Below are 23,952 nucleotides of genomic sequence, written 5' to 3'. Positions count from 1 at the left end.
TGGGCCACAATTTGTGTGCACTGAAATTCCAGCAATTGTTACTCCAGGAAACAACCCCAGGGCTTCCAAACAAAACCTGTTACTCAGTTGCAATGCCTTGGAGCACCTGCTTACAGAGCAGAGATCCTGATTCAGAGTTGGTGGCTGGGATTGGCAAAATTAAGGTTAATCTGAAGGAGTTAAACCACACAGAATTATGCCCAGTAAATAACCAACTGAATTTCAGCAGTCTGCAATTTAAACTGGAATAAAACAGGTGGACAACTTCAATCCAATTAAAAACTTAAGGAGAGTGAAATAAGACTTTTTCCAGTTGTCAGGAGTCTGCTGGCACTCATCTTACAGGTAACAACCTCCACAGGTTCAGCTGGTGGTTTAGAGGGCTTTCTCCACGGACATGGATTAGGAAAGTGGAAGAGCTACAAAATTTAATGCACGTTGAAGAACAGAGAGTGTGCCCCAGCCCAGAAGGCCAGGCTTCACCAGGTCTAGCTCTCCTCCAGCTCTTTACTTGCCCGTGCAAAGTCAAAGTGGGGCTCATACTGTCCTCCCACTCCATAATTTGCCACCTGAAAAAGAGAAACACAGCGCTTGTGAAGAAGAAAGAGGTGAAGACAAAACAGGACTTACCCTTCCAAAATCAAAATGAGGCTCATACTGGCCTCCTACGCCGTAGTTGGCTACCTACAGTGGAAGGAGAAGCACAGGATCTAGTAAATCAGTATTTATCCAGGCAAGAGTTCGACTGCCAGCTACAGCCTTTTGCACAGATGAAGTTTAAACACCAAGTCCCAGGAAATGTCAAGCCTCTGTCAGCTACAAGAGCACATCCAAGACTGGCACTGCAGGATGCAGCGTGCTCCATGGAAGGAACCTGGTGCTTCCCAGGCTAGAAAAGCATTTTTCTTCTACAGAAAACTTTTCAGCCTCTGTTCTCTTCAAAACGTGTCACGGTGCTTTTACATCATCAAATTTAAACCACTTTTTGACCTAAATTTAAATGTGTCAATAGAGAGGGTCACCTGTCCTTCTTGCCAATTGGTTATAAAAAAATAACCTCATTTTTTAACCAGCTCCATGGCCATTTTATCACCAGGAACCTTGACAGAGGGGCAAGGAGCAGAGCAGGTTTCAGAACCACTTTGTGGGTGTCCTGCTTCCCAGGTACTCAGGCTCTGCTCACAGTCAGGGAAGCAGCTGCTCATTTAAAGGCCTCAAGCAAATAAACAAAAGCACTTCTAAGTTACAATTTGCTCAAGTTACACATACAGCCAGTGTTTCCCACACCCCAGGGACCGCAGGCACACTGGTGGCCTTCCTTGAGTACAAGTCAAGCTAAACTTTTAACTGTCTCCAACAGCAGCAAAGTTTGACCCTGCAGCCATGAAACTCAGTTTGTCTAAATGAAAAGGAATTACACAGCCAGAGTTTCAGTTATCACTGTTTCCTTTCAGCCCCAAAAAGCCATTTCACACTGAACAGCTGCTCTGCAAAGACAGCTTTGTTTCCTCCTCTCTGTAAATAAGTGAGTTTTTGTGGCCACCCGCCCTGAGCAAGCACAAGCCATCCATCCACAGTGAAATGCTGACTGCCATCGAGCACCAAACCCACCCTGACACTCACCTGCAGCTCCTCTGCTGTGGAGACATCCAGCCCTGTCAGGTCCTGGATCCTGGTGTTGATCCGGGACACCACCGGGCTCTCGTACCCCGACAGCCACGCGCTGAGGGGGGGACAGTTAGTGACACGGGACAGCAACAGGCGGCACGGCAGCAACACTTGGAGTTACTTGGAATGTCAGATTAGTTCTTAGGACTTGTCAAGAATTTGGTAGCATGACCAGAAGTGCTTCTAGGGCATTACAAAGCCCTGAATTCAATGAAGGTGTTTTCTAGAAAGACCAATTCCAGCACTGGTTTAAGGGAGCTCCCTAACCAAGGGCCTGCATTCCCACACTGGGCTGAAGGAAATGTTCCCAACAGTGCTTCAGGCTCTTTTTTAAACTAGGCATGCACAGTTCTGCTCTTACCCCACTCCCACCAGCCAATGCAGCCCCCAGGGGCGATGTGTTTTGAAGCAAGATTTGGGAGGGTGGGTTGCTGTATTTGTCTGTGTAGCTGTAACTCAGCTCCCCGAAATGTCACACACTTCCAGGCCAGCACTCTGAGCTGCCCTTTCTCATCACTTAGCCCTGCAATGCTACTAAAAATCACTCTGAAAACAATTAAATAATGCATTAAATTGAACAATTTCTACCAGAACAGCCTATTACAAATCTGGTATTTAGCACATGCTTCAGGTACACAGTGATTTTTAAGGGGGGGAAAACCCCAAACTAACCCCTTTTTAAAAAAAATATAAATGTGGAAGGTCAGCCTCAGTTTCAAGGGCATCTTTCAAAATGTTTGCCTCCTACTGTGTATTAGAGTTTTTCAACACCTGCTCACCTGATGCCTGTTTCTCTTGCTGTTTTACTCATCCCATGCCAACCACTGCACTAATATGGGTGATAATACTGATGATTTGGGGCTCATTTTCCCCCATTTTGTTTTTTTGGCAGGAAAACAGAGACAGCTATTTCTACCTTTTTTTTTTCTAGCAGCTGATTCAGCTTTTAGGCTCAGCAGTGCTTCCTGCTGGACAGAAATCTCTGTGCCCAGAGCCCAGCTGGAAACTATCAGTTGCAGCATCCCAGTATTTTTACTCAAATCAACCTTTACATCTACACTAAATTAAAGTTTTCTTTAATTTGTATTTAAAAAACCCATAAATCCCCGAAGACTTTGCCTGGGAGGAACAGCAGCCTGACACATGACACAAGGCACTGACACAGGTTACAGAATCTCTACGAGCATTTTCTCAATGACAAATGAACTATAAGATGATAAAAGAAATCACATTTCTCAAGACAGACATGCACAGACCCATCCACTGCTGAACGCTGTTAGTACGAGGAGGTGTTACAACACAACCTGCTTTGATTTCAGGTGGCAGAAGAATGCAAAGACATGGATATGAAGCATTTACCAAACAAAAACCCCAAAAAGCAGCCATGCTACACAGCCATGGTGACCAGGTAATGCTCACAAGCAGCCCTAACCTCACATTTAAGGCACAAGAAAAACCCTGACACACCTACCAGCTTCAGAGTGTAGGCTCTCTCTGCTTCTGCCCAGTCTGTTAATAAAGGCTTAAAGGAAAAAAACCCAAAGAAAGGAAAACCCAAGCATTCTTGCTGTGTTGGTTATTTAGAGTGGCAATGAATGCTTCACCAGGAGAAAACTGCAGCCTTTCAGGAAGGGGAGTACTGTATGTATTTTAAAAATAAAATTAACTGCCTCAGCATACAAAGAAAGTCTATGAAAGGTGGAGGAACAGGGAATTGAAACCATATTCCAAGTGCCAGCCTGTCTGCTGGGTGCTGAGCAAAACCACAGGGAGGCCTACAGGGGGATTTAACCCTGAAGGTGTTATGAAACCTGCATCCATGGCCTTGCCTGCTCACAGAGTATTCCAGCTGTCCCACATTCCCTCCTCCGGTGCTGCCTCAGCTTGGTCCCTCGCTGATAGAAGTGCCTCCTACAAAACAGTTTCTTCACACAAAGTTGGCTTTTCTCCTGCCCTTGTCTATCAAAGAAAGACACTCCCTGACCAGTGGTGCAGGAGGTGCAGCATTAACAGCCTTAAGCATGCTCAGCAACCCGTTTTCTTTTGATATTTACATAATTCCCGGTCCAGTAACTGCACACAGCTCTGCTTTTCCATGACCATCTGTCAGATGAGACACTGAATTTGACAGGTTCATTGCATTCTGTCGTATCTTTGACCAGCTGCCACCTCCGAGTCCATGATGGGCCCTAACAAAAAGGGACAACTCCTGGGGAGCCCAGGCAGAGCAGCTCAAGATTGCACTGAGTTACCGCAGGATTTGGTATTTCGTTAGTGACCACCACACAAGCCGCCACTTCCCTGACCACACAAGTTTGGGGTTTTGCTGACCCACTTGGCTTTGTAAAGAGCCATCCCTGAGCTGTTACAAAAACCAGAATGCTTCCATTAGCGTGCTGAATTCACACCAGGGGGGCTTTTAACAACTTTTGTATGCATTACAAATGGACAGGAATAATCACATCGACTCATGGAATCGAGAAATGACTTGGTTGGAAGGGACCTGAAAGCTCATCCCATTCCACCCCCTGCCATGGGCAGAGACACCTTCCACTAGACCAGGTTGCTCCAAGCCTTGGCCACTTCCAGGGATGGGGCAGCCACCAAATGTCCCATATTCCTCCCTCTTATAATTCTGCATGGGGCACCTTAGCAATTTTTAATGGCACAATGCTTCTACACAGAAATAGACCAAGCAGTACATTAAGGAAAAAACAGACAATTCTCTGGAGCTACAGAACACACAAGGGCACATCCCCCCAAAATCTCATCTCCTCAGCTGCTCTGGTCAGTCTAGGAGCAGACATTACAACCCAACACTACTTCTGTAAGTCACTGGCCACAAAATACTGGCATTTATGTTTAAAAGCCTTCTAAGCCACACGTGGTGTGCAGAAAAGTACCAGCAGAGACACAACAGGGAGCGAGTAAAAGCCCAGCCTGGTATTTCTGAAGTGGAAACTTTTAACATTACGTGCTGCAAGCTCTGGCTGCCTGCTGGGAGCAGAGAGAAGGGGAAAAGGCAGTTTTTATCTTTAAAAGCAGTGTGTGAGTGGGTGGGTTTATCCTGGTGCTGCACACACGGCTCGGTGGTGCTGGCAAGGTGCCCCCCTTCACAGAGCTGCCACGTCCCACCAAGGGAACAGTAGCTCTCTCAGAGACAGGAATGCTGTAATTTAGGAGGGCATGTGCTGGGAAGGAATGTTTGGAGGGGGAAAGCAGTCATCTATTAAAAAAAATAAAGTGAGCATTTTTTGGTTTTCAGGAGCAATGATTCACCAAAACCCAAACCAGCTCAAGCAGCTCCAAGGGAAAGATGTCTCTGGAAGTGCAGGAGAGCAGCATGAACAGCACACGCCCTCTAAATCAGGCTGGTGGGGGTGGCTTCTGCCTCCTACTCCAGATTTAGGTGTCATGTTCTCTTGGAAAGTCCATAACCATCCTGCAAATCTGCACATGGATGAAAGCAAAGGCATGGGGAAGCAGGAGAAGGGCAGTCCCTCTCTACCCTCCAGGCTGTTCCTACCCTCAAAAAATGGTGTTCCCTACTTCTTGCATGTTTCTCTACAATTTTAATTCCAGTTTCCAGTGAGATACTGAATTAAAAAACTTAGTTCAGTAAAATACTATTTACTTCTGAGAGTTCCTTGGGTACATTGGAAGGAAGCCCCACAGTGCCACATTTTTGAGCACCAAACCTTAGTAAGAATTTAAAGGTCCTATTCCCCAGGCTCTGTCCTGGGTTTTTAATTGGCCTTTAATGCTGGGTAGTGCCTTGTGCTATTTTTTCTGACTGTGGCATCTGCAACACCTCAGGGAATAACACTTCCTACTAATGAAAAATCGCAACTCTAAATAAAAAGTTCCTTCACTAAGCCTCATCTATTTAAATAGGCACCAATTATGCATCCCAATTTCCATCAGTAATCTGGTCACCTTCTGCAATTCCCATCATTAGCACATCAAGTTTGACATGAGGGGATCCAAATGGATGAAGGAGTTTCCTCAGTAAATACCCCAGAGCTGTCTGGCACAGAGGACAAACCCCACAAGTGCATAAATGAAATACACAGTGACAAATAACCAAGATAGGTAAGACATGGACAGACCCGAACATTAAAAACAAGAAATAAAAATGAAATGCAATGCATGTCCAACAAGAAGATGAACGTTCCTGAAGTCGCTCCGTGGGGGCAGTTTTAAGGAGCAAACATGTAAGAGCTTCCCAGACAACTCCCAAAGGATTCCCACCACCTGCATGTGCCAATGAGCACACAGACCCACGTGCTGCAAAGGTGCGAGGCATAAAAATAAATGCTTTCAACTTGCCACTAGAGTGGCCTTAAGGCCCTCAGCTCCAGTGGTTTTCCAGTTTTCCTGAGACTTATCATCATTCCTGAATCAATCACCTCCCTGTGATCCCGTATTTGGAAGCACTTTTACCTCTCTGAAGAAATTCACAGCTAAGGCCCTTCAGCTCTGGGCCATTCTAAGTTCAGGGGTTTGTTCAAAGCAGCTGAAAGAACTCTGGGTTTCTATTCAAGCAGCAGCTACGTTCCATCATTTCAACAAGGAAATCCCTTAAAATCATCGCCTAGCTTTAATGTGCAGTGCTCCCAGGAATTACAGCAGCTCCTAGCTCTGAGCAGGTGTGGATACAGAAGTTTAGGAGCAGAGGTGAGCCAGGCAGGTGCCCCATTGCCCCGGGCGCCAGCAGAGCCCCACACCCACGTTTAGTACGTTAGTCCCAGCGCACAAGCCATGCTCAGCCAGAGAGGGCACTTCCACCTCGGAATGCCACCCCTGACAAGGAATCCCTACTTCAGCAGACCACGTGCTTTGTTATGCGACAGCTCAGCTTGCTTTAGCCCACTCTCTTCGGAAGAAAGGCTGAAGAATAAGAGAAGTTACACAAAATCCCTGCCCGCGTTTAGCGCTGAAGCAGCACGGCCCCAGGACACACTTCCTCAGACAAGGAATCCCTTCCCCTTACCTCTTAGAGACTCTGTAATGTGCTGTGGTCAGTTTCCCAGTCTCAGGGTCATGAACAGTAGCACGGCTCAGCTACAAAAAGAGAAAGGACAAGGCTTACCCACCTCGCAGGCTGCTTTTTGGCCAAGCCCCAGGTGTTTGAAAGGGTTCCGATTGGTCCGGATGCGATGCTCGCAAATTAGCAATGGTTGGAAGGGCAACACAAGCTGCAGCTGCCATGTCCAAATCACAACAAATTGGTTGGAATAATTTGGTTAGATTGTCCTTTCACTTTTTTCCTCCCTTTACTATTTTTCCTTTTTGTTTTTTTGGTTTAAAAATCAAGAACTTTCTGCAAGTAATTTATGATGCTGAGTTTCCCAGACAATTCCTCCTCACCCAGAAGTTTAACTCCTCCCAGAATTTTGGCTCAGTGCTGAAGGCCTGTGCAGCAAACCTTTAATTACCGTGGCTAAAACCAGGGGAGGGCAGGCAGGGGCAGGTGGTTTCTTTCAGATCCAGCCAATTTTGGAAAGCACTGGCTAAATTCAGCACTTGTAGTACTTAACAGACAAGCTGAAAAGAACCAGGAGCCCGGTGGAAATGAGCCTGTGTTCTGCCAGATTTGTGTCAAGCAGGAGGTAAAGGAGCCCAGCTGGGAGTGTGGGATTATCCTGGACAAGGAGATGTGTGTTTGTGTGCACAGCAAGGACCTGAAGCATCTCTTACACCCAAAAAGGCACTTCGAGGTCTGCTACATTTTCCAAAGAAAGGGAGGACAATTCTTGGTTGTGAGAAGAGCAAGAGGAAAGGAATATCTAGATTAAAAACAAAACCAGATTTTACTGAAGGTTTTGTAGCATCTTGTATTTCTCACACTGACTGCAGAGACTTGCTTGAAAAAACACACACTGAGAAGGCAACCGAAAAGGAAAGAACAAATCAAAACACGCCCCCAGAACTTCCAGCTGAAGGAAAAGACTGAGGAACTCAGCAGTAACAGCCTGTTACAGATCTCAGGGAATCACATGGTGGACTACACAGCTGTCTCTTCAGCCCACCTCGTTTCCCCATAATGAGCAGGATGTCCACACTCATTACAGGCCCAAAACCTCTGGCATGGAGCTCTCTTACCTTTTGCTAATTCTGTAATGTGCCGTCTCCAAGGCTCCCGTTATGGGGTTTGAAATGGTGGCTCGCCTCAGCTGTGAAGCGAACCATCAGAAGTTGCATTACAAGCACAATCTGCATCCCAGCAATCCGACCATTCAGAAGCCTGGGGAGGGGGACAACGCCCCCGAGCCACCACCGCCACCGCCCCGGCACCGCTGCCGTGGTCTGTCTGCCATGGAGGGGTGGGGGGCCATGGGGAATGAGGGGGAGGCTCCAGTTTTACTAAAAGAAAGGTCTCTTGTTTGGTTTTTTTAAGGTTTTCCACAAGTCCTGTTTCCACGTCTGTAGCGAGAACAGTTCTACAGCAGCTTTGATTTCTTGTGCAATGAAACGTTCTGGGAGCAGCACAGTGGTGTAGCACGTGGACAAGAGGTGCTTTGTTACACTGTCCTGCCCCTGGATGAGGAGTTTGACAGGTAAATTGAATCCAGGCAGCACCATAAACCAAAGGTGAATGAACCATTCCTTTTTGGGTCTTCCTGTACCAAAAGCAGCACCAAGCTCCTTTGGGCTCAAACAAACTTTTGCTTCACCCATGGTCACATTTACACAGAGTGGGAACTCCTGGCTCAAGGCCTTCCTTTCCCTCTGCTGTGCTCCATTTACTTCATGCCTTCCCATCTGTGTTAGTATTCCAGCTCAGAACCTCACATCACCCTTTAACTTGGCTCATGTACTACCAGACACTGTCCATCACTCGTAACTGGAAAGACTGAGGTGCAGAGCCCAAATTTTGGAAAAGGCACAATGTCATGCTGACTCCCAATCAATCAGAAGCATTTCTTTACTGTTAGAATAAACTTAACAAATCAAGGCCTCTCCATACCTCCTGACAAGAAAAGATACTGGGAGCTCCCAGTATGCTGCCTCTCCTCTCCTCCCATGCAGACACATAAAAAACCAAGGCACAAACTACAATTCCAGTGAGACTCCAGAGCTGAATAATGAGGCTTCGTGCTGCCAGCACAGCAGAAGGCTGGGCACAGATCAGCCAGGACTGTCTCTTCCCAGAGGATGGCAGCATCCCGAGCATCAGGAAGGAGGAGATGACCTTTCAGTCTCCAAGAACACAACCATTTTGCTGCTGAGCCGTGCAAGGCCTCAGCCACAGGGAATATGGGGAACAGTAACTGCATACAGATGCTCCTGCATTAAAGGTCTCCAAGTCTTTGCCACGAGCCGAATGTTTGACAGGAAAACAACGACCTCAGCAAGTTCAGAGCTTACAGTCCCACATTTACAGTTTCCTACTCTGTAAAGTAGTGGTCTGGTCACATTCCATGGGTGTGGAATGCATCACGAAGGAGCAAAGGGGCTCCAACACCTACAGACCAGCAACAGGGGCTCTGATTTTCAGCCCTGCAGCAAAGCTGCCTGGCAGGGGAGCAGGAGGAGATGCCTCACAGGTACGTGAAGGGAAAAATTTATACTTTCTGCTTGCAGTTCAGAACGTGCCTCAGAAACCACAGAACAGAATCACTGAATCACTGAGGTTGGAAAAGACCCCCAAGATAATCAAGTCCAGCCTCTGGTCCATCCCCACCTTGTCCCCAGCCCAGAGCACTGAGTGCCACGTCCAGTCATTCCCTGGACACCTCCAGGGACGGGGACCCTGCCACCTCTGTGGGCAGCCCCTGCCAAGGCCTGACAAACTTTTCAGTGAAGAAATTCTTCCCAATGTCCAGCACATCAGGCTTCAGGGAGCTTTAAAATCACCTTCAGGCTCCCTAGCAGATGGTGCAGTGGCCAAGGACAGCCTCACCCCCCAGCTGCCCATGTACCACCACAGCTGCTCTACCTCACAGCAGGCCAAGGCAACAGTTTCTCCTGCACTGAATGCTCTTATTCCCCTAATCTCCATCTGCTCAGCTCATTCTGGACAAAAACCCATTTAGGCCAAAAGGAAAAAAGCAGGAAAATTACCTTTCTATGAGTTTAAGTCTTATTTTAGAAGTCACAGATAATTGATGGAAAAATAAATTAATATAACTAACTACATCTTCAATGTATATTTGTGGATGCAGGGTTGCACCAACTGGATACAGAAGGCAACTCCCATCAGTTTGCTGTTTGCCTCGGACACTCCTGTTTTCTCAGACAGCAGAGCTGCCCTGGATTATTCCTCACTGAAAAACAGGAACCTTTGCATCCAGTGTCTGAAACAGCGTCGATGAGCCACCATCGTCAATAAGAAGGCAAAACCCACCACCTAAGTCCTGCCCTCTTAAAGCTCTTTTGTCTGCAGGCAGCTTCCAAGCCTGGGAGACAGAAGGCAGTCTTATGCCAAAATGGAGAATGCAACCATTCTTTCTTGTCTGTACAATAAGGTGGCATTCCAGGACCATAGGAATGGCTGCCTTTCCCTTCCAGACTTAAAAAGGAAAAAACAAAAGCCAGAAAACCAAAGAAAATTCAGGAATGCTCCAGTACACCCTCACTGCTTTATGTTTGTTCTCTGTTGGAGAACGTTCTCCTCCTCATCTGATCCAGCTGAAATTGTATCTGCTGGAAGAGTCTGACAATCCTGCACTGCTGTGACCTGGCTCCAGTCGTCACAGAGAATTCCCAGCTGTCCCCAGGCTCCTTCAAAGGGAGGCACCCAGAGCTGCAGGGTGAGGCACGCGGGGTGCGAGCGCAGCGCACACACACTGCGTGCCCGCGGAGCCGGCCGCGCGCTCACACCGCGCACTCGTGGAGGTCAGGGCTCCAAAGGCACGGAAGCGGAAGGCATTTACCCTGGGCTTGGCGAGCTCCTTCACGGTCTCGATCTCCTCGTCCGAGATGATGTCCAGGAAGCGAACGATCCGAGGCTTGTCCCACTCATCCTCCTGCTTGACAGGGCCCAGGATGTACCTGGGATTCCTGTTCCCGTCGTAGTAGCGGCAGAAGAGCCTCTTTTGTCTCCGGGGAGTCTGGAAGGGAGGCAGAGCAAGAGGGAGTCAGAGAACTCCAGGGGACATTGATATCTCCAGGGAACAGAACATGTCCCAGACACACAAACAATTCCCTCTCCCCGCCTTGTTTTGGGACAGGTTAAAGAGATTATTTCAGTTTGAGAAGCCAGTACTGGCTGCACATTAATGTTACTGTGCAATACTTCAACAAGCATTACTTTACACAACCCTACTAAAATAATTTTATTGCTGAAAAACCCACCCTTATTTAATTCTGCATGTAACCCCAGACTTCCAGCCTCCTCATTCAATTAATGACACTGATGGAGCACACCCAAGACAGCCAGCAGTGCCTGGGGCAGCGTTACTTTCTGTCTACTGGACAGACTGAAACGGGGAAGAAATCCAATTCATGATCCTCAGCTCTGCACACTCATCCAGCTGCTCTAACAACTTCCTTGCTTGCACACCACACACAAATTCCTGACATTGTTTGGTTTCAAACATTTGAGAACAATCTACTCCACTTTACCATTTTGAGCCCCTCCCCACGGCACAGCATTTCGTACTTCCTTCTCTCAGGCAGGTAATCCTTTTTCTTAACCTCAGTTTCCTTCTCCTGCTGGTCTTCTGAATCTGTGCTGGACTTATTTGCCTCTTTCTCTTTAGCCATGATGTATTCAAAGTATTTCATGTTCCCGTTTGCTCTTTGATGTTCAGGATCTGTTGACACAGAAACAGACGGGGATCACTGGCAGGTTTCCAGCCCGTGAGGAATCCTCCAGACGTGGTTATTTACAGCAAGCAAAAGGAAACAGATGCACAGGACTGCTTCTCAAGCCCTCACTGCACACGGGGGTCCCAGCAGTAAGGAAAAGGGTTTGGCCATTCCAGCCCATCTCACTAGAGAGGGAGAGACAAGGGAGAGAGCTGGGACAGCATGACTGGCTGTAAACCTGAGAATTCCCTGGTGGGATTTAAGATTTCTGGTGACAAAGCTTTTTAACTTACAGAATTAGCTTCAGTTCTTTAATAAATGGGTCTCTGTAGCTATGGCTATGTTTGGGTTAGTTCTGAGCTTCTCAGAGCATCCATTACACGGTCAATCAGCAGAGTATTATTTACAGAAGAAGAAATACTTTCATTTTTCATGAAACAGACTCTTATCTCACTGTCTTGTATTCTGTATTTCTTGTTTTTACATGTGTTTCATCTTCAGCATGCTGAATTCGTATTTAAATCATCTGCAGAGATTTCAGTATCACCAATTTAGTTTCAATTTCATTAATTTTGGTTTTGCCTCTACCTAAGGGGAAGTAATCTCAACACAGGAAAGTAAAAGGTAGGGAGAGAACCAGATTTCAGGCAGCAGTGGCTCAGGTAAGGGGATAGAAGCCAACAGTGTCAGGAGGCAAAGACCCTTCAGCAGAAAGGAGCAAATCCCCATCTAAAAAAGTAAAAATGCACTTTACAAATGCACATACAAGTCAGAGTCTGGGCCAGCCTGCACTCCCCAGGACAAACGCACACAGAGCTGTGTCCCTGTCCCCATACCCAGCTCCAGGAGGCGCCTGGTGAGGGCCATGGCCTTGCCCAGGTCCCCCTGCTGGTACACAGCGTAGCTCAGGTAGTCCAGGATGTAGACTTTGTCTGCAGAGGACACTTCTCCCTCATCCAGCTGCTTCAGGGCTTGCTCCATCCACAGCTCCGTGTGGTAGTAGTCAGCCTCCGTGTAGGCAATCTTCCCCAGCTCAAAGCAATCTTCAGCTGTTAGAAAGGATTTGTGCTTCACACCTGGGTATTTAAAACAAAACAAACAGATTACACGGGGTTCCAGACCTGTCCTCCGAGAAACATTTGAGTTATTTCTCATTCCTCACAGCAGGGTTTTATTTCTGTTCTCCCACAGCTCCCTTCTGCAGTAGCTATTTGTTGAAGTCTCTAAAGCCTGTAAATCCTTGGCACACAAGCACTCAGATGCAGCTTTCCATTGCCAGAATAGCAGCAAACAGCAAAATGTCTCTACCACTAGTGAAAAATCAAATCAAACAAAGCTTCCTTCCTCAAAACCCCAACCACTTAGAGCAAGAGCAAAAATAAGCCAAATTTGAAGTTTCAGAACACTGTTTTCAAGGACATCACATTATCACTTTCAAAATGTTATTGAACCACGACTTGTTACTGACAACTTGGAGGAAAACATCAGGGAGTAAATTCCCAGCTGCTTGAGATTTTTTTTCAAGTCAGTCATTTTTAGAAACATTTTAAGTGACCTCTAAAAGATTAAAGCACTAGTAGGCAAATTACAGATTCCTGGTTTTGCCTCTGGAAATACAGGCCCTATGAAAAACCGAATTTAATCTTGTAAAAGGGAAACAGGACCTGCCAGTGTTACAGCTAAAATTACATCTTAATCCATTCTGAGTTTCTAACAGCAGCTCTGCAGTTGTCAAACAGGGCAGCTGTTCTGCTGTCCGTTCCTGCTCCCCCACTAAACACCTTGTGTCCATCCTGTGATGGGGAGCAACTGCAGTTTCCTGAGCCTGAATCTGCAAACTCTCAAAGGACACAAAGATTTGGCAGCAGCTGAGATTCTGGACCAAAAGAAATTCCCTGGAAATGAAGAAAAGGAGCACAAACAAGTGACCACATGGGGAAGTATCCCTTTGGAGCTCTCCAGAGCCCAGCCTATTCTCTTTTCTACTCCAGACCTTCCAGGTTCTGCCATTACACCTCACTGCACACAGTCTGGACAGCTCATTGCCTCAAGAGCAGCAAAACTTCCCCTTGTATTTCTGTGCTGTTTGAAGAAAACAGCAACGAGCTGCTCATTGCATTAGAAGGAATCTGTAGGTCCTTGAGAAGGTCTTGAACCAAACCCAAAAGCAAGGTTATACATCATAACACATAAAGCCAATTACCCTTAATTTTATTAGGCATCTGACCACAATGAGCACTTGCAAAAACACAGATGGATTGTACAGAGCTGATTTTTTGCCAGCTGGCACAGGACTATTTTTGAGCAGAGGAAACAAGGAAGACTCAGCAGAGAAAGTTTTCTGACAAAAAAAGAAGTTGCGTCTCCTCCTGCACAGAGCAATCTATTGAAGATCAGCTCAGGCAATGCCACACAGGCTCAAGTTTGTGCATGCACCATCTTCTGCTCCTCAGTTTGTACAATCCCTGAAGTTTAAACTCAAAGGAACTTGTTAAAATGCATTAAGTTGTGCAATAAATCCAGGTATCTGCCAGTGCAACACAAGGAAAAACCCCCTTCTAGGCAAGATTTTATTGCTATTGATTTTTATTAAAAGCTATTGACACTACATTGTCTTACCACAACTAGAAGAAAGATGCAGATTTCAACCAAAAAACCACCTTTTTCATTACTTTCAGCCAGCTCAAACCCCTTCCCAATGTCACCTTCAGGCTGAGCAGTTAAACAAGGTGCAGCAGAGCAAATGATTTGTAATCAGGACATTCAGGAAATGGAACTAACAAACATGGATGGCTCTCACCTGGCAGGTTCCCTCTTGAGAGGGTGTCTGTGTCCAGGTTGTAGGTGTCCTGGAGCCGCAGAAGGGCCTTGGCTGCACCAGTCTGATCCTCATCATTCGGGAAGAACTGCCTCTGGATTGTCATGTTGGAGATAAAGCCTGGGAAAGACAGGGAAACACGTGGTCACCTCTGTCCTGGGCATTGGATAAACTCCCTACTGCAGGGAAAGCCAAGACCCACCTTCACACAAGTCTGAACTGAACTCATGGCACAGGCTGCGCAGCTGGCTTTTGGTTTGGGTTGTTTCGAAGAAAGCAAAGGAAAAATCAAAAAAGAAACACCTGGTTTTTTGCCCCACTCATTCAGAAGGGCTTAAGACACAGTGGTGCAGATTTCTGGCTGGCAGGTGCAGAGCCTTTCCAGTTGCCATATTCAGCCCCTCTCACAGCAACAGGGAAGCTGAACGTGCTGAATCCTTATCAGAGACTAATCCTGGGTCTTTTTGAAAGCTCTGCTTTCTTGTAATTTCTTACTAGAAACCTCCACCTGGTATTAATTAGCTGTTGAGACAGTCTCTCAGGTCAGATATAACCATCCTGGCTTCCTTTTGCTAAGTGTCTTCCAGAGTCAACTATTTCATGTCCTGTTCCTTGCTAAAGAGCTTCCACTCTTGCTGAAGAAAAGAGGCAGCAATTAAGTGTTTGCTACAGTTATTCAGATTAGTTCCACAAATGCTCAGTCTCAAAAGCAGATTTGCAAATCTAATTCAACCCCTGACATGTGGAAAGCAACATCCAAGGACCTGCAGTGAGCCTGTGATGCTGGTTTTGGCTGCAGGCACACTCACCATCTGACATGTCCTTGAGGACCAGGCTCTCCAGCTCGCCCCACTCTGTGTTGAGCCGTTTCATCAACTTGAATGCGTTCACAGGGTGGCCCAAAAACCCCTCTGGGTCTTTCGTGGCAGTGTCTGTCAGCTGATCCAACTTCTCTGCCCATCTATAATGAAAATACTCATTGAAGTGTCACAGAAGTCTGCTGGTGTGCTAGAGAACTGATTTCAAGCTACTCAAATGTCTTCATTAATAAAAAATCCAACAGAAATTGCAAGCTTTTACATTATCTATATTTAGAACTCTTCTAAAGGGAACAAAAAGGGCTACTTCCTTTTTTTTATTAGATCTTCTTCCTCAGCTGCAGCCCAAATCTTGTGCTGCTCTTGCAGTCTCTGTAGGAAGGAACTCCTTCCTCCAAGCCTCAAAAGCACTGTGCCAGCACTTCCATTATGGGCTGTCATGCAGGACTAATCAGAAACAAAGCTTTACCCGCACTTTCAATCTTTCAAACGCCCCTTTTCCCCCCTAAGGCTTACAAAAAACGCAGTTCAATGCTTGTCTCAAATTATTTTAGGTTTAGACACACACGCCCCTTGCCTCTCACCACAAAGCTCCTTTCCATGCTGAAAGCTTGGATTAAGAAACATGTAGTTCTCACACTCCCAAATGAGGAGCCCAGATCCAGATTCTGGTGCTGCAGCTTCAGCTCAGACTTCTCTAAGTGCCACAAGTCATTCACAACCCCAACGTGCCCCAAAACAAGCACAGCTTTCAAAAAAAAAAAAAAAAAAAAAAAAAAAAAAAAAAAAGCAGAAGCAGATCTACAGCATGAAGGCCATGCAGCGACGCCCTGCAATCAGGGTAAATTGATGTTAAAGAGCCACACCCGACAGAGAATTCCAAACCCCAGCAATAAAGCAAATAGAGGATCTGTAGCCTGGAGGGAACTCTGTCCCGGAGCTGAGTTCCTCTTGTCGCAGGATCTGGTGTACCTGAACTGAACCTGCAGGCTCTCCCTGAGGCAGGGAGGTGTTTACAGCTGCTGGAGCTGCTTCTGGGTGCATCGGCTCTTCCCACTCGGTCCCTCATTGTTTTCCCACACTCTGACAGCCCCTGTGCAGGTCCCTCCAAAACAGGGCTCCAGGTGCTGCTGGGGACCAACCCCAGCTCAGAGCAAGCCAGAGACTGAAGAACCCAACTTCAAACGGTGCCCTGGCACTGCACAGGATCAAGCCCTCCCCGCACCTCCCACTGCAGGGCTGTCAGCCCTAAGGAGGGGCTGAAGCAGCCCGACCCACACGCACAGGGCTGGGATTTCCTGCAGGTGTTTCTGTTTGACAAAAGCCCCCGGGAGGCCTGAGCCAGCCTCGGCACTTGGGTGATTCACCAGCTGTCACTGCCTTTCAGCTCCCAGCATCCTTCAGATGCCAACAAACAATGCCGGCATGTTTTTCCGGGTTCTTTAATCGCTCTGTGACAGTTTTTTAAACCCTTCTGACCTGACAGGGAGTGCCTCTGATACAATAGAGATAGAGCTGCAACACTCGTACAATGAGCTGTGTTTACACACTTTTGGATGCCCAACTGGCACTCTCCCATGTTAATTTGTAGCTGTAAAGAGTACACTTACAACATTTCAAACCTGTCAGCAATTCCAACCCTGTATTTTCAGTGATAAAGAAGTATCTCTCTTCCTGGGTGGTGGACCACCAGAAGGTAATACACAAACGTTAAAATAAAAACCATCCCTCCATCTAGAACTGTTCCAACACCCTCAAGACAGATTTATACATGTGTCTGAAAGCAAGGAAACCATCCTGTTCAGTGTTAAAATGTTTATTTCTAGCTGTGATAAAATCTGACATGCTGGGCTCTGGTCTTATTTATACACCAAGCAGTGCTCAAAGAGAACAACTTACAACAAACACCCAGCAAAACCTGCTACTTAAAGCTTTGCCCCAGAGGAAACATTCCATAAATTTAATCAGCCTTAGGAAGCACTTTTTGCATAAGGGTGGATGCAATTATTAGCCGTCAGCATTATGAAACCAACTGCTTACTTTTTGATCTGCTCCAGCTTGCTTTCCTCTGCCTTGATGTAATCTTTGAGTGACACAACCAGATCTTTTTCTGTATTAATTAAGTCTGTCATATGACCTAGAAAAAAAATTAGTTTGGTGAGTGAAGAAGAAACACAAACCCCTGAGAATTAAAGGCATTCTTCCTCTTTTCTACTTTCTTCCATCCCCAAAAGTCCTTCTGCGTTTACTTAAATAACCCTGAAGGAGTATCTGAGCAAGGCCTTTTTTTTTTTTTTTTTTTTTTTTTTTGAAGGAGAAAAATCTCTTGCTGGACCAAGCTTGTTGCCATGGAAATTAATGTAATACTGGATATTTATTATTAGAACTAATTTAGGATTCATTTGGAAAAGGAAGTAGTTTGCCACAGAGTAATCTTTCATCCGAGCATACATAATGTAAAGCAAATAAAGAGAAAGCTACAGAAACACACAAAGCCTTCATGTTTGATAAACAAGGCTAATCCAGGGCTTTATTCTTGTTTTTAAGATTATATCCATGACTTCAAGGGCTCCCTGGTATTAACTAATAATTGCTTCACCTCCTGCAAGCAGGCAGCTGAACTGGTTCAGCACAAAGGGGTACAGAGCCCACCCTGAGGCCACCAGAACCCAAGGGTGAGTACAGGCATACTGCACCATCATGTGCCCTTGGCAGCTGCACCTCTTCCTTCCACATGTGGGCAACACCAAAATTCTGTTTAAATTCCAGTACCTGTAAGAATAAATAGTGACTACAAAGCCTGGCCAGGGTCACTAGACTGCCCCTGGACTGACTTAAAGCCTGCTTCTCCCAAAAGAAAAGTCCGTAACACGGTAAGAACTAGGAAGTGCGTTTAGTTCTGCACCAACTAAGGCCTTGGATGATTAACACATCATTGCAAAATCAGTTTTGAGGGCTGTCAAGAAACTCTTTTGGCTACACCAAAGCAGGCCTCACCAATGGAAGTGAAGAAGTCCGTGTGGGCACAAGAGAAAGGCAGCAGAAATCCCAGGGCTAGGGCACACCAAACCTTCTTAAACGCCATTGCTCAACAGCTCTCACCTCACCACACACCTGGGAGAGAAACACAGAATAGGTGAAAAATCCCCGCTCACCAGAGAGATAAATCCACCTTCAGAGGAGGCAGCTCTGTGTCTTGGGGCTGCTTGAGGCAGCAGAACCCTGACAGCTTGAGCAGCTCATACAGACTGAGTCCCTTCTGCTGACTTTTATACCTGCCTCGTGCAGCCAGAGAGGAAAGAACAGCTCAGGGACAGCATGTTCACCAGCACTCTTCTTTTTGGCATCCAAGTCATGCTGCAGATAGAGCTGCTTTGCAAAAAGCACCGAAAAACCCCTCAAACACTGAAAAAAGCCCGCAGCACCAAGTTAAAATACCCATTCTCAAGTTCATCCACTCGTTGCAAAAAGTTTCCTTTTTTCAGTCAGAAAGATGCCAGTGGAACAGGTCTAAATGAAAACCCGACACAAGCAGTCCGGAGAGGGAGTTCTGTGCACGCTCCTGCTCCTCAGCTGCTGCCACCACGGAGCCAAGCTCCACACCTGACACAAAAGGCTGCTCTGTCCCTGGATCCTGGGTCAGGTTGTGGCAGGCTCACAGGCAGTGCTTTCTGCAGGGCCAGCTGCCAAGCTCTCAGCCTTTCAGGATCCTGATCCCTTCAGCAGCCCAGGATTGCCTGGCCGCCGCATACTTTAGGAGTAATTATGCTGTCGTGGAATTCACAAGGTTTACTTTTTTCCCCCCAAACAAAAGCTTGAACTCCCACATACTGTATCTGCTCAGAAAAAATGAACTCCAGTGCGTGGACTACCAGAAATTGGTTTACAACTCTTCCAACAGCACAACTAATGAAGAAAAAAGAAAGACAAATAGCAACAAGCTCAGTTATGAAGTGGTTTGGCCTGTTTAGGAAAGAACGCAACATAACTTTTATCAAGCAAACAACATAGACCCAGGTGTGGCATTCACACAGGGAAGGCACAAACATAATCAGGAAAGTTCAAAAGTTACACCCAAATAAAAACCATCCCACCCACAAGTGGAGGCATTAACAGGGAACATATCCCTGACTCCAGAGTGCAGGATCTCTCCTCAGATTGCACCTGAGGGTCGGGAGGCAGCTCCCTCCTCTCCTTTCCACCTCCAGCACCCCAGAAGGGAGTTGGATTTACTCTGGGGTTTGGATTTAATCTGGGGACTGCCTCTTGGACAGGACAAGCACAGTTCCACTGGCACCAACAGGAACAACAGGAAACTCGCACGAGCCTAGAAAAGCAGCACAACCTCCAGCTCTTGTAAGTCACCCAAAATCTGCATGACCACAACTGACGGGCTGATGCATTCCAACACATTCACGGGCAGAAAGCGAGTTGTAAAGTGAGAATTTGGAGAGGGAAGCCTGGAGTTCTCCTTTTCCCCCCCTTGAGCCTCACCAATGCTCTAAAGCAGCCCTGCTGTCCACAGCAGCATTCCTCACCTCTTCCTCCTGGCTCATCCTCCCCCCAGGCAGCCAACAAGCTACACCAGACTGTTTCAAACACACCTAATAAAAACCCACTGATGTCCACCTCCATTCTTACTGAAAACACCACTCAATTCCTGTTTCACCCTGCAGAAAGCCAAGTGCCTCTTGCTCCTTCAGCACTCGAGCCAATACATCTGTGAATCAGTGACAAAGCACAAACAGCTTTACTACACCATAAATATTTGCCAATTCTATCAGTACTGGGAATGCACTGAGCTCTTTGTTTACTGCCTCAGTGAGCCACAAGAGAAGTTCCAGAAAGTTTCCTTTCTTACTGTTAAACTTTTTAAAAACAAGAAGAAAAACCAACAAACAAAATCACCAAAAAGGTGGAGAAAACAATGCTTCCTCTCCACCTACTGCTCCCAGTGACAGTGTTCCATCTTGTTTTTCCTCTTCTCCAGCTGCCTTTGCAGCCTGCTCCAACACCAGGCTTCTCCAAAGGCTGTTGCAACCCTATTCCCACCTCCTTATCTCCACAGGCACGCAGCAGGAGTGACCGGCAACAGCCACAAAGTGCAACACGGGCAACTCTAAGGAGGTACAAACAGAGTTTCTCACACTTAGGCACTAGAAGAGGCTGCCCAGAGAAACTGGATCTCCCATTCTTGGAAGAATTTCAAAAGGAAACAGGACGAGCCCATGCACAGCCTAACCGGACCTCCAAGCTCGCCCAACTTAAGCTCAATGACGTCCAGGGGTCATCTTGATTTTCCTTTCCCAGATTTCCTGTCATTTGCAAGGTCCCAGACTCCCGTAATAGCTTTCGGCCACCCAAGATTCCTCCCCCCCCGGATGGAACCCAGAGCTGGGCAGGACCCGAGGCCACGCTCGCTGCCCTGACAGCAGTTGCTAAGGAGCAGAGCTTTCCAGCTGCTGCGGCAGGAGCAGCCACAGGTTCCCAGTCAAAGAAAACACAGCTCAGTTCATGCAGACGCTGGAAAGCTCTCGGACTCACAGGCTGCCAAACAAGTAGGCTTTAATTTCTTCCTGTTGGTGACATGAAGTAAAACAAGATGAAAATCCTCTCTCCATTATTGCTGTCAGTCTCGCCCTCCTCCTCACCCGTGTCCCACAAAGATGGCAATTGAGCTCTCGGGGAGGAGGGGATCACTGCCCACGCAGGGAAGTGGGAGTCCAGCTGACAGCTCCAACACGGGAGCTTCCTGCCTCCCCTGGGAAAGTGCACTCACTAAGCTCTGAAACAGCAAAACATGGCAGAGCAGAAAAACGTGAGTGGGGGGAATAGCAAAGAGCCAACAAACACATAGAGAGAAGGGAAACAAAGCAGCAAGCAGAGGAATGGCACTGCCAAGAGAAGCACAGGATTCTCTGAACACACAACAAACACCATTTCAACTTAGAGGGTTTTTTTTGAGGACTTCCAAAGAGTTCAGCTCTGCTTTACAAGTAGAAAGTAGAAAGATGCAAGCAGGCAAGTGAAGACAAACAGCAGAGTGACATACGATATAACCTCATCACAACCAAGGTCCCACTAATCAGTGCCCAAAGACTGAATATGCTCATTAGACAAGTCTTCTCACTACCTTCTCCAAGCTCCCAGGTGCTTACCAGGATCCAGAAAACAGGATAAAAAATGGAAACTGAGGGGGTACTCAACATGGAACAGCTCTAACTTAATTCCAAAACAGCTTCTTTATTTAGGTAAGAAGTAACTGGCCTGCTCAAGATGAAGTCCACTGCAGGGCCAAGAGACAAAATTGTATCAGCAAGATCCCCAACTTTTGATTTAAAGATGGGTCCATTCTCACAATCCCTACTGGACCCCACTGTATGTAAAATAATAATAACAAAACCCTTTAAACAGTTAAGCTGAGTGGAGGGGAAATGGAAAAGATGGAACCAGAAGTGATAGCTGCTCACTGCCCTAAACCTCTCCTGTCTCAAGGACAACCCAAGTTACAGTCTCATGACACAACGTGACTGAAAATACTACTGAAAAGGAAAGAACTTTCCCAAAATAAGTACTAAGAACATTTAGCAGTCATCATTGCTTAAAGGTCTCACAGGACAGAAGCACCAGAATCCAGTTCCCGAGTCCTCTAGCACGTTCAAAGGCTGTTTAAAGGCAGTGAGAGAAGAAAGATTTTCCATAAATGCTGCCACCAAAAGAACAGGGTGTGCTTTAGGCAGCTTTTAATGACAAAGTTATAATATAATCTTTTATATATTAAAAAAAATAATAACATAATAAGAGATGAGATTCAATTTCAAAGTCAAGTAGGGTGTTCTAGCTGTCATTTACTGCCAAGTTGAAGACAACATTCATGCCTGAATGCAGAGCAGTGGCGTTTGTACAGAGATTTGTACTCAGGGAACTGAAGCAAGTCTTCCCTTGATTTCCTCCAGACTAAAACTGAATGGACACAGCCCTCAGCATCCACTTGTTTTAACTTCCCAAGCCAAGACAAAGCACACTGTGGATGGAATAGAGCAATTATCTTATTAGACACAACAAGCAGGAGGCTATCCTTCTGCTCAAGGATTAGCTGAGCATCTAAAAAGATATACCGAATGTTTTCAGATATCAAGAGTGATTATAAAGAAAGCAGGACAATGCCAACGATCAGCTGGGTTTTTCCAAGGAGTATATTCTTTTAAAGAAAAAAGGTTTCCATATCTATATCAATCTCAGCATGAAGGCATGCTTTTCCTGCTATAAACCTCTGTTTACCCCCACTCCTTCTAAAGTATAACCCACACCTGTCATTACAGTTTGTCAAACAGCACCAGGCACTTTGCAATTTACATGCAAGCCCCAAAACCACAGCTTTAAACAGTAGATTTTAAAGCCATTCATTATGGAACAACATTTAGATCTCTACAGGTCAGAGAGCTGGCTTGGGAAGGAAAACAAAGAGAAAGAAAGTTAATCGGTACTCGTGTCAGCACATACTTCAGAAGCAGTGCAGGGTACTCCGGGTCAAATCAGATGCTTGGCAGTTTGGTCCAAGGCATTAAAATGTATCCAGCAGTGGTCCGAGAGCAGCAGTGGGTGTAGAGCAGTAGGACAGAGAACATCCCTGTCCCCAGAGGCAGGCCCCTGCTTCCCAGACAACCCGGGAACTCATTACCTTTACTTTCCGCCCCTGGCAGAGCACCGTCTGCATCCTGAGCCAACAGCCTCCGGCGCTGTGGGAAGCTGCATTTATTTACTTGTTGTAGCCAAGTAAATAAATGGCTCCTTTCATTCACTAAAACCTCGAGCGCTGAACCTTTACTTATAAGTAGGTAAGCACTTCAGCACTCAGCATTCTCCTCTTACTGAAGTCAGCAGAAAAAAAAAAAAGTGAAACTGGACGCTGGGCAATCCTTTCCGTCTGCAATCCGAAGGATCTTTCCTCTGGGAGCAGCCAGCTTTTCAGGTAAACGGGAAGATTTATTCCAAGTACACGTGACCGTTTTATTATTATTTACCAGCAGGCTCAAGGCTCCAGGTCGGAGTTTCTCCTGCTGGTTAAGCTAGATCCTATCAAAATACCTACGGAATAGCATAGCTTACTACAAAAAGGTAGATGCAAAATTACACATAAAGCAGCCGGCTGAGTCCAACCCGAAGCAGCAAGAGAGGGAAACCAAGACAAGCCCCATTCCTCGCAGTGCAATCCCTGCACTCAGCGCGTACCGCCAGCGCTTACGCCAAGTAACTTTCCACCCCTCCCAGCACGAAGCCATGCGCTCGCAGCTCCCGCGGCTGCACGGGCAAGGGGCACCAGCTGCGGGGCCGCGGGGCGGGAGCCCACCTGCAACACCGGAGGGCAGCGGAACCGAGCCCAGCCGGGGAGACACTCCCAGCTGCAGCGCAGGGAACGGGAGGAGGCAGAGGAGGAGGAGGAGGAGGTGGCTGTGTTTAGTCTGCCAGCCGCGGGGAAGCCGGCGCGGCGGCGCCCTCCCGCCCCCCTCCGGAGGCTGCCGGCTCCCGTTACGCAAGGGCCGGGAATACCGGCCGGGAGCGCCGGGAGACCGGCCCCTGGCCGCGGGGAGGATGGGGGGCGGCGGAGCGCTGCCACGTATCGCCCCCACCCAGCCCGCCCTCGCGGCAGCCGCCCGGCCCCGCGGCTCCCTTCACCCCGACCCGCCCACCCCCTCGGCCGGCGCGCGGTGGGGCCGCCGGGCCTCACCTGAGCACGGGGGCGGCGGGGCGGGGGCGGCACCGGAGCTCCGCGCTCGGCCCGGGGGCTTCAGCGACTGAGCGCGGCCGGCCCCGCCGCCTCTTATGGCCGGCCTGGCCCCGCCCCCTCTGGCCACGCCCCGCGGGGCGGCGCGGCCCGCGCGCTACGTGAGC

General features: G+C 47.3%; 1 protein-coding gene across 3 annotated transcripts in view; it reads right to left on the bottom strand.

Annotated features, from left to right (window-relative positions):
• P4HA1 (prolyl 4-hydroxylase subunit alpha 1) overlaps positions 1 to 23,875 on the bottom strand; it is a 28,769-nt gene extending 4,894 nt beyond the window's left edge. For 2 of the 3 annotated variants that reach the window (XM_082286121.1, XM_082286122.1), the window contains exons 1-11: positions 23,789 to 23,875; positions 18,058 to 18,174; positions 17,101 to 17,197; positions 15,052 to 15,203; positions 14,225 to 14,362; positions 12,261 to 12,500; positions 11,239 to 11,429; positions 10,548 to 10,724; positions 6,662 to 6,732; positions 1,624 to 1,723; positions 512 to 569 (exon numbers count right to left, since the gene is read on the bottom strand). In XM_082286121.1, coding sequence (XP_082142247.1) covers positions 512 to 569; positions 1,624 to 1,723; positions 6,662 to 6,732; positions 10,548 to 10,724; positions 11,239 to 11,429; positions 12,261 to 12,500; positions 14,225 to 14,362; positions 15,052 to 15,203; positions 17,101 to 17,197; positions 18,058 to 18,145 — 1,312 coding nt within the window. In that variant the 5' untranslated portion in view covers positions 18,146 to 18,174; positions 23,789 to 23,875. Of the gene's footprint in view, positions 1 to 511; positions 570 to 630; positions 685 to 1,623; positions 1,724 to 6,661; positions 6,733 to 10,547; positions 10,725 to 11,238; positions 11,430 to 12,260; positions 12,501 to 14,224; positions 14,363 to 15,051; positions 15,204 to 17,100; positions 17,198 to 18,057; positions 18,175 to 23,788 lie in introns of all 3 variants that reach the window. The other variant, XM_082286120.1, reaches the window with a different exon arrangement.
• Positions 23,876 to 23,952: the final 77 nt, after the last annotated feature.

Source organism: Coloeus monedula, assembly GCF_965178545.1.
Source record: "Coloeus monedula genome assembly, chromosome: 8".
Lineage (NCBI taxonomy): Eukaryota > Metazoa > Chordata > Aves > Passeriformes > Corvidae > Coloeus > Coloeus monedula.
This window is presented reverse-complemented; position numbering and strand designations above follow the sequence as displayed.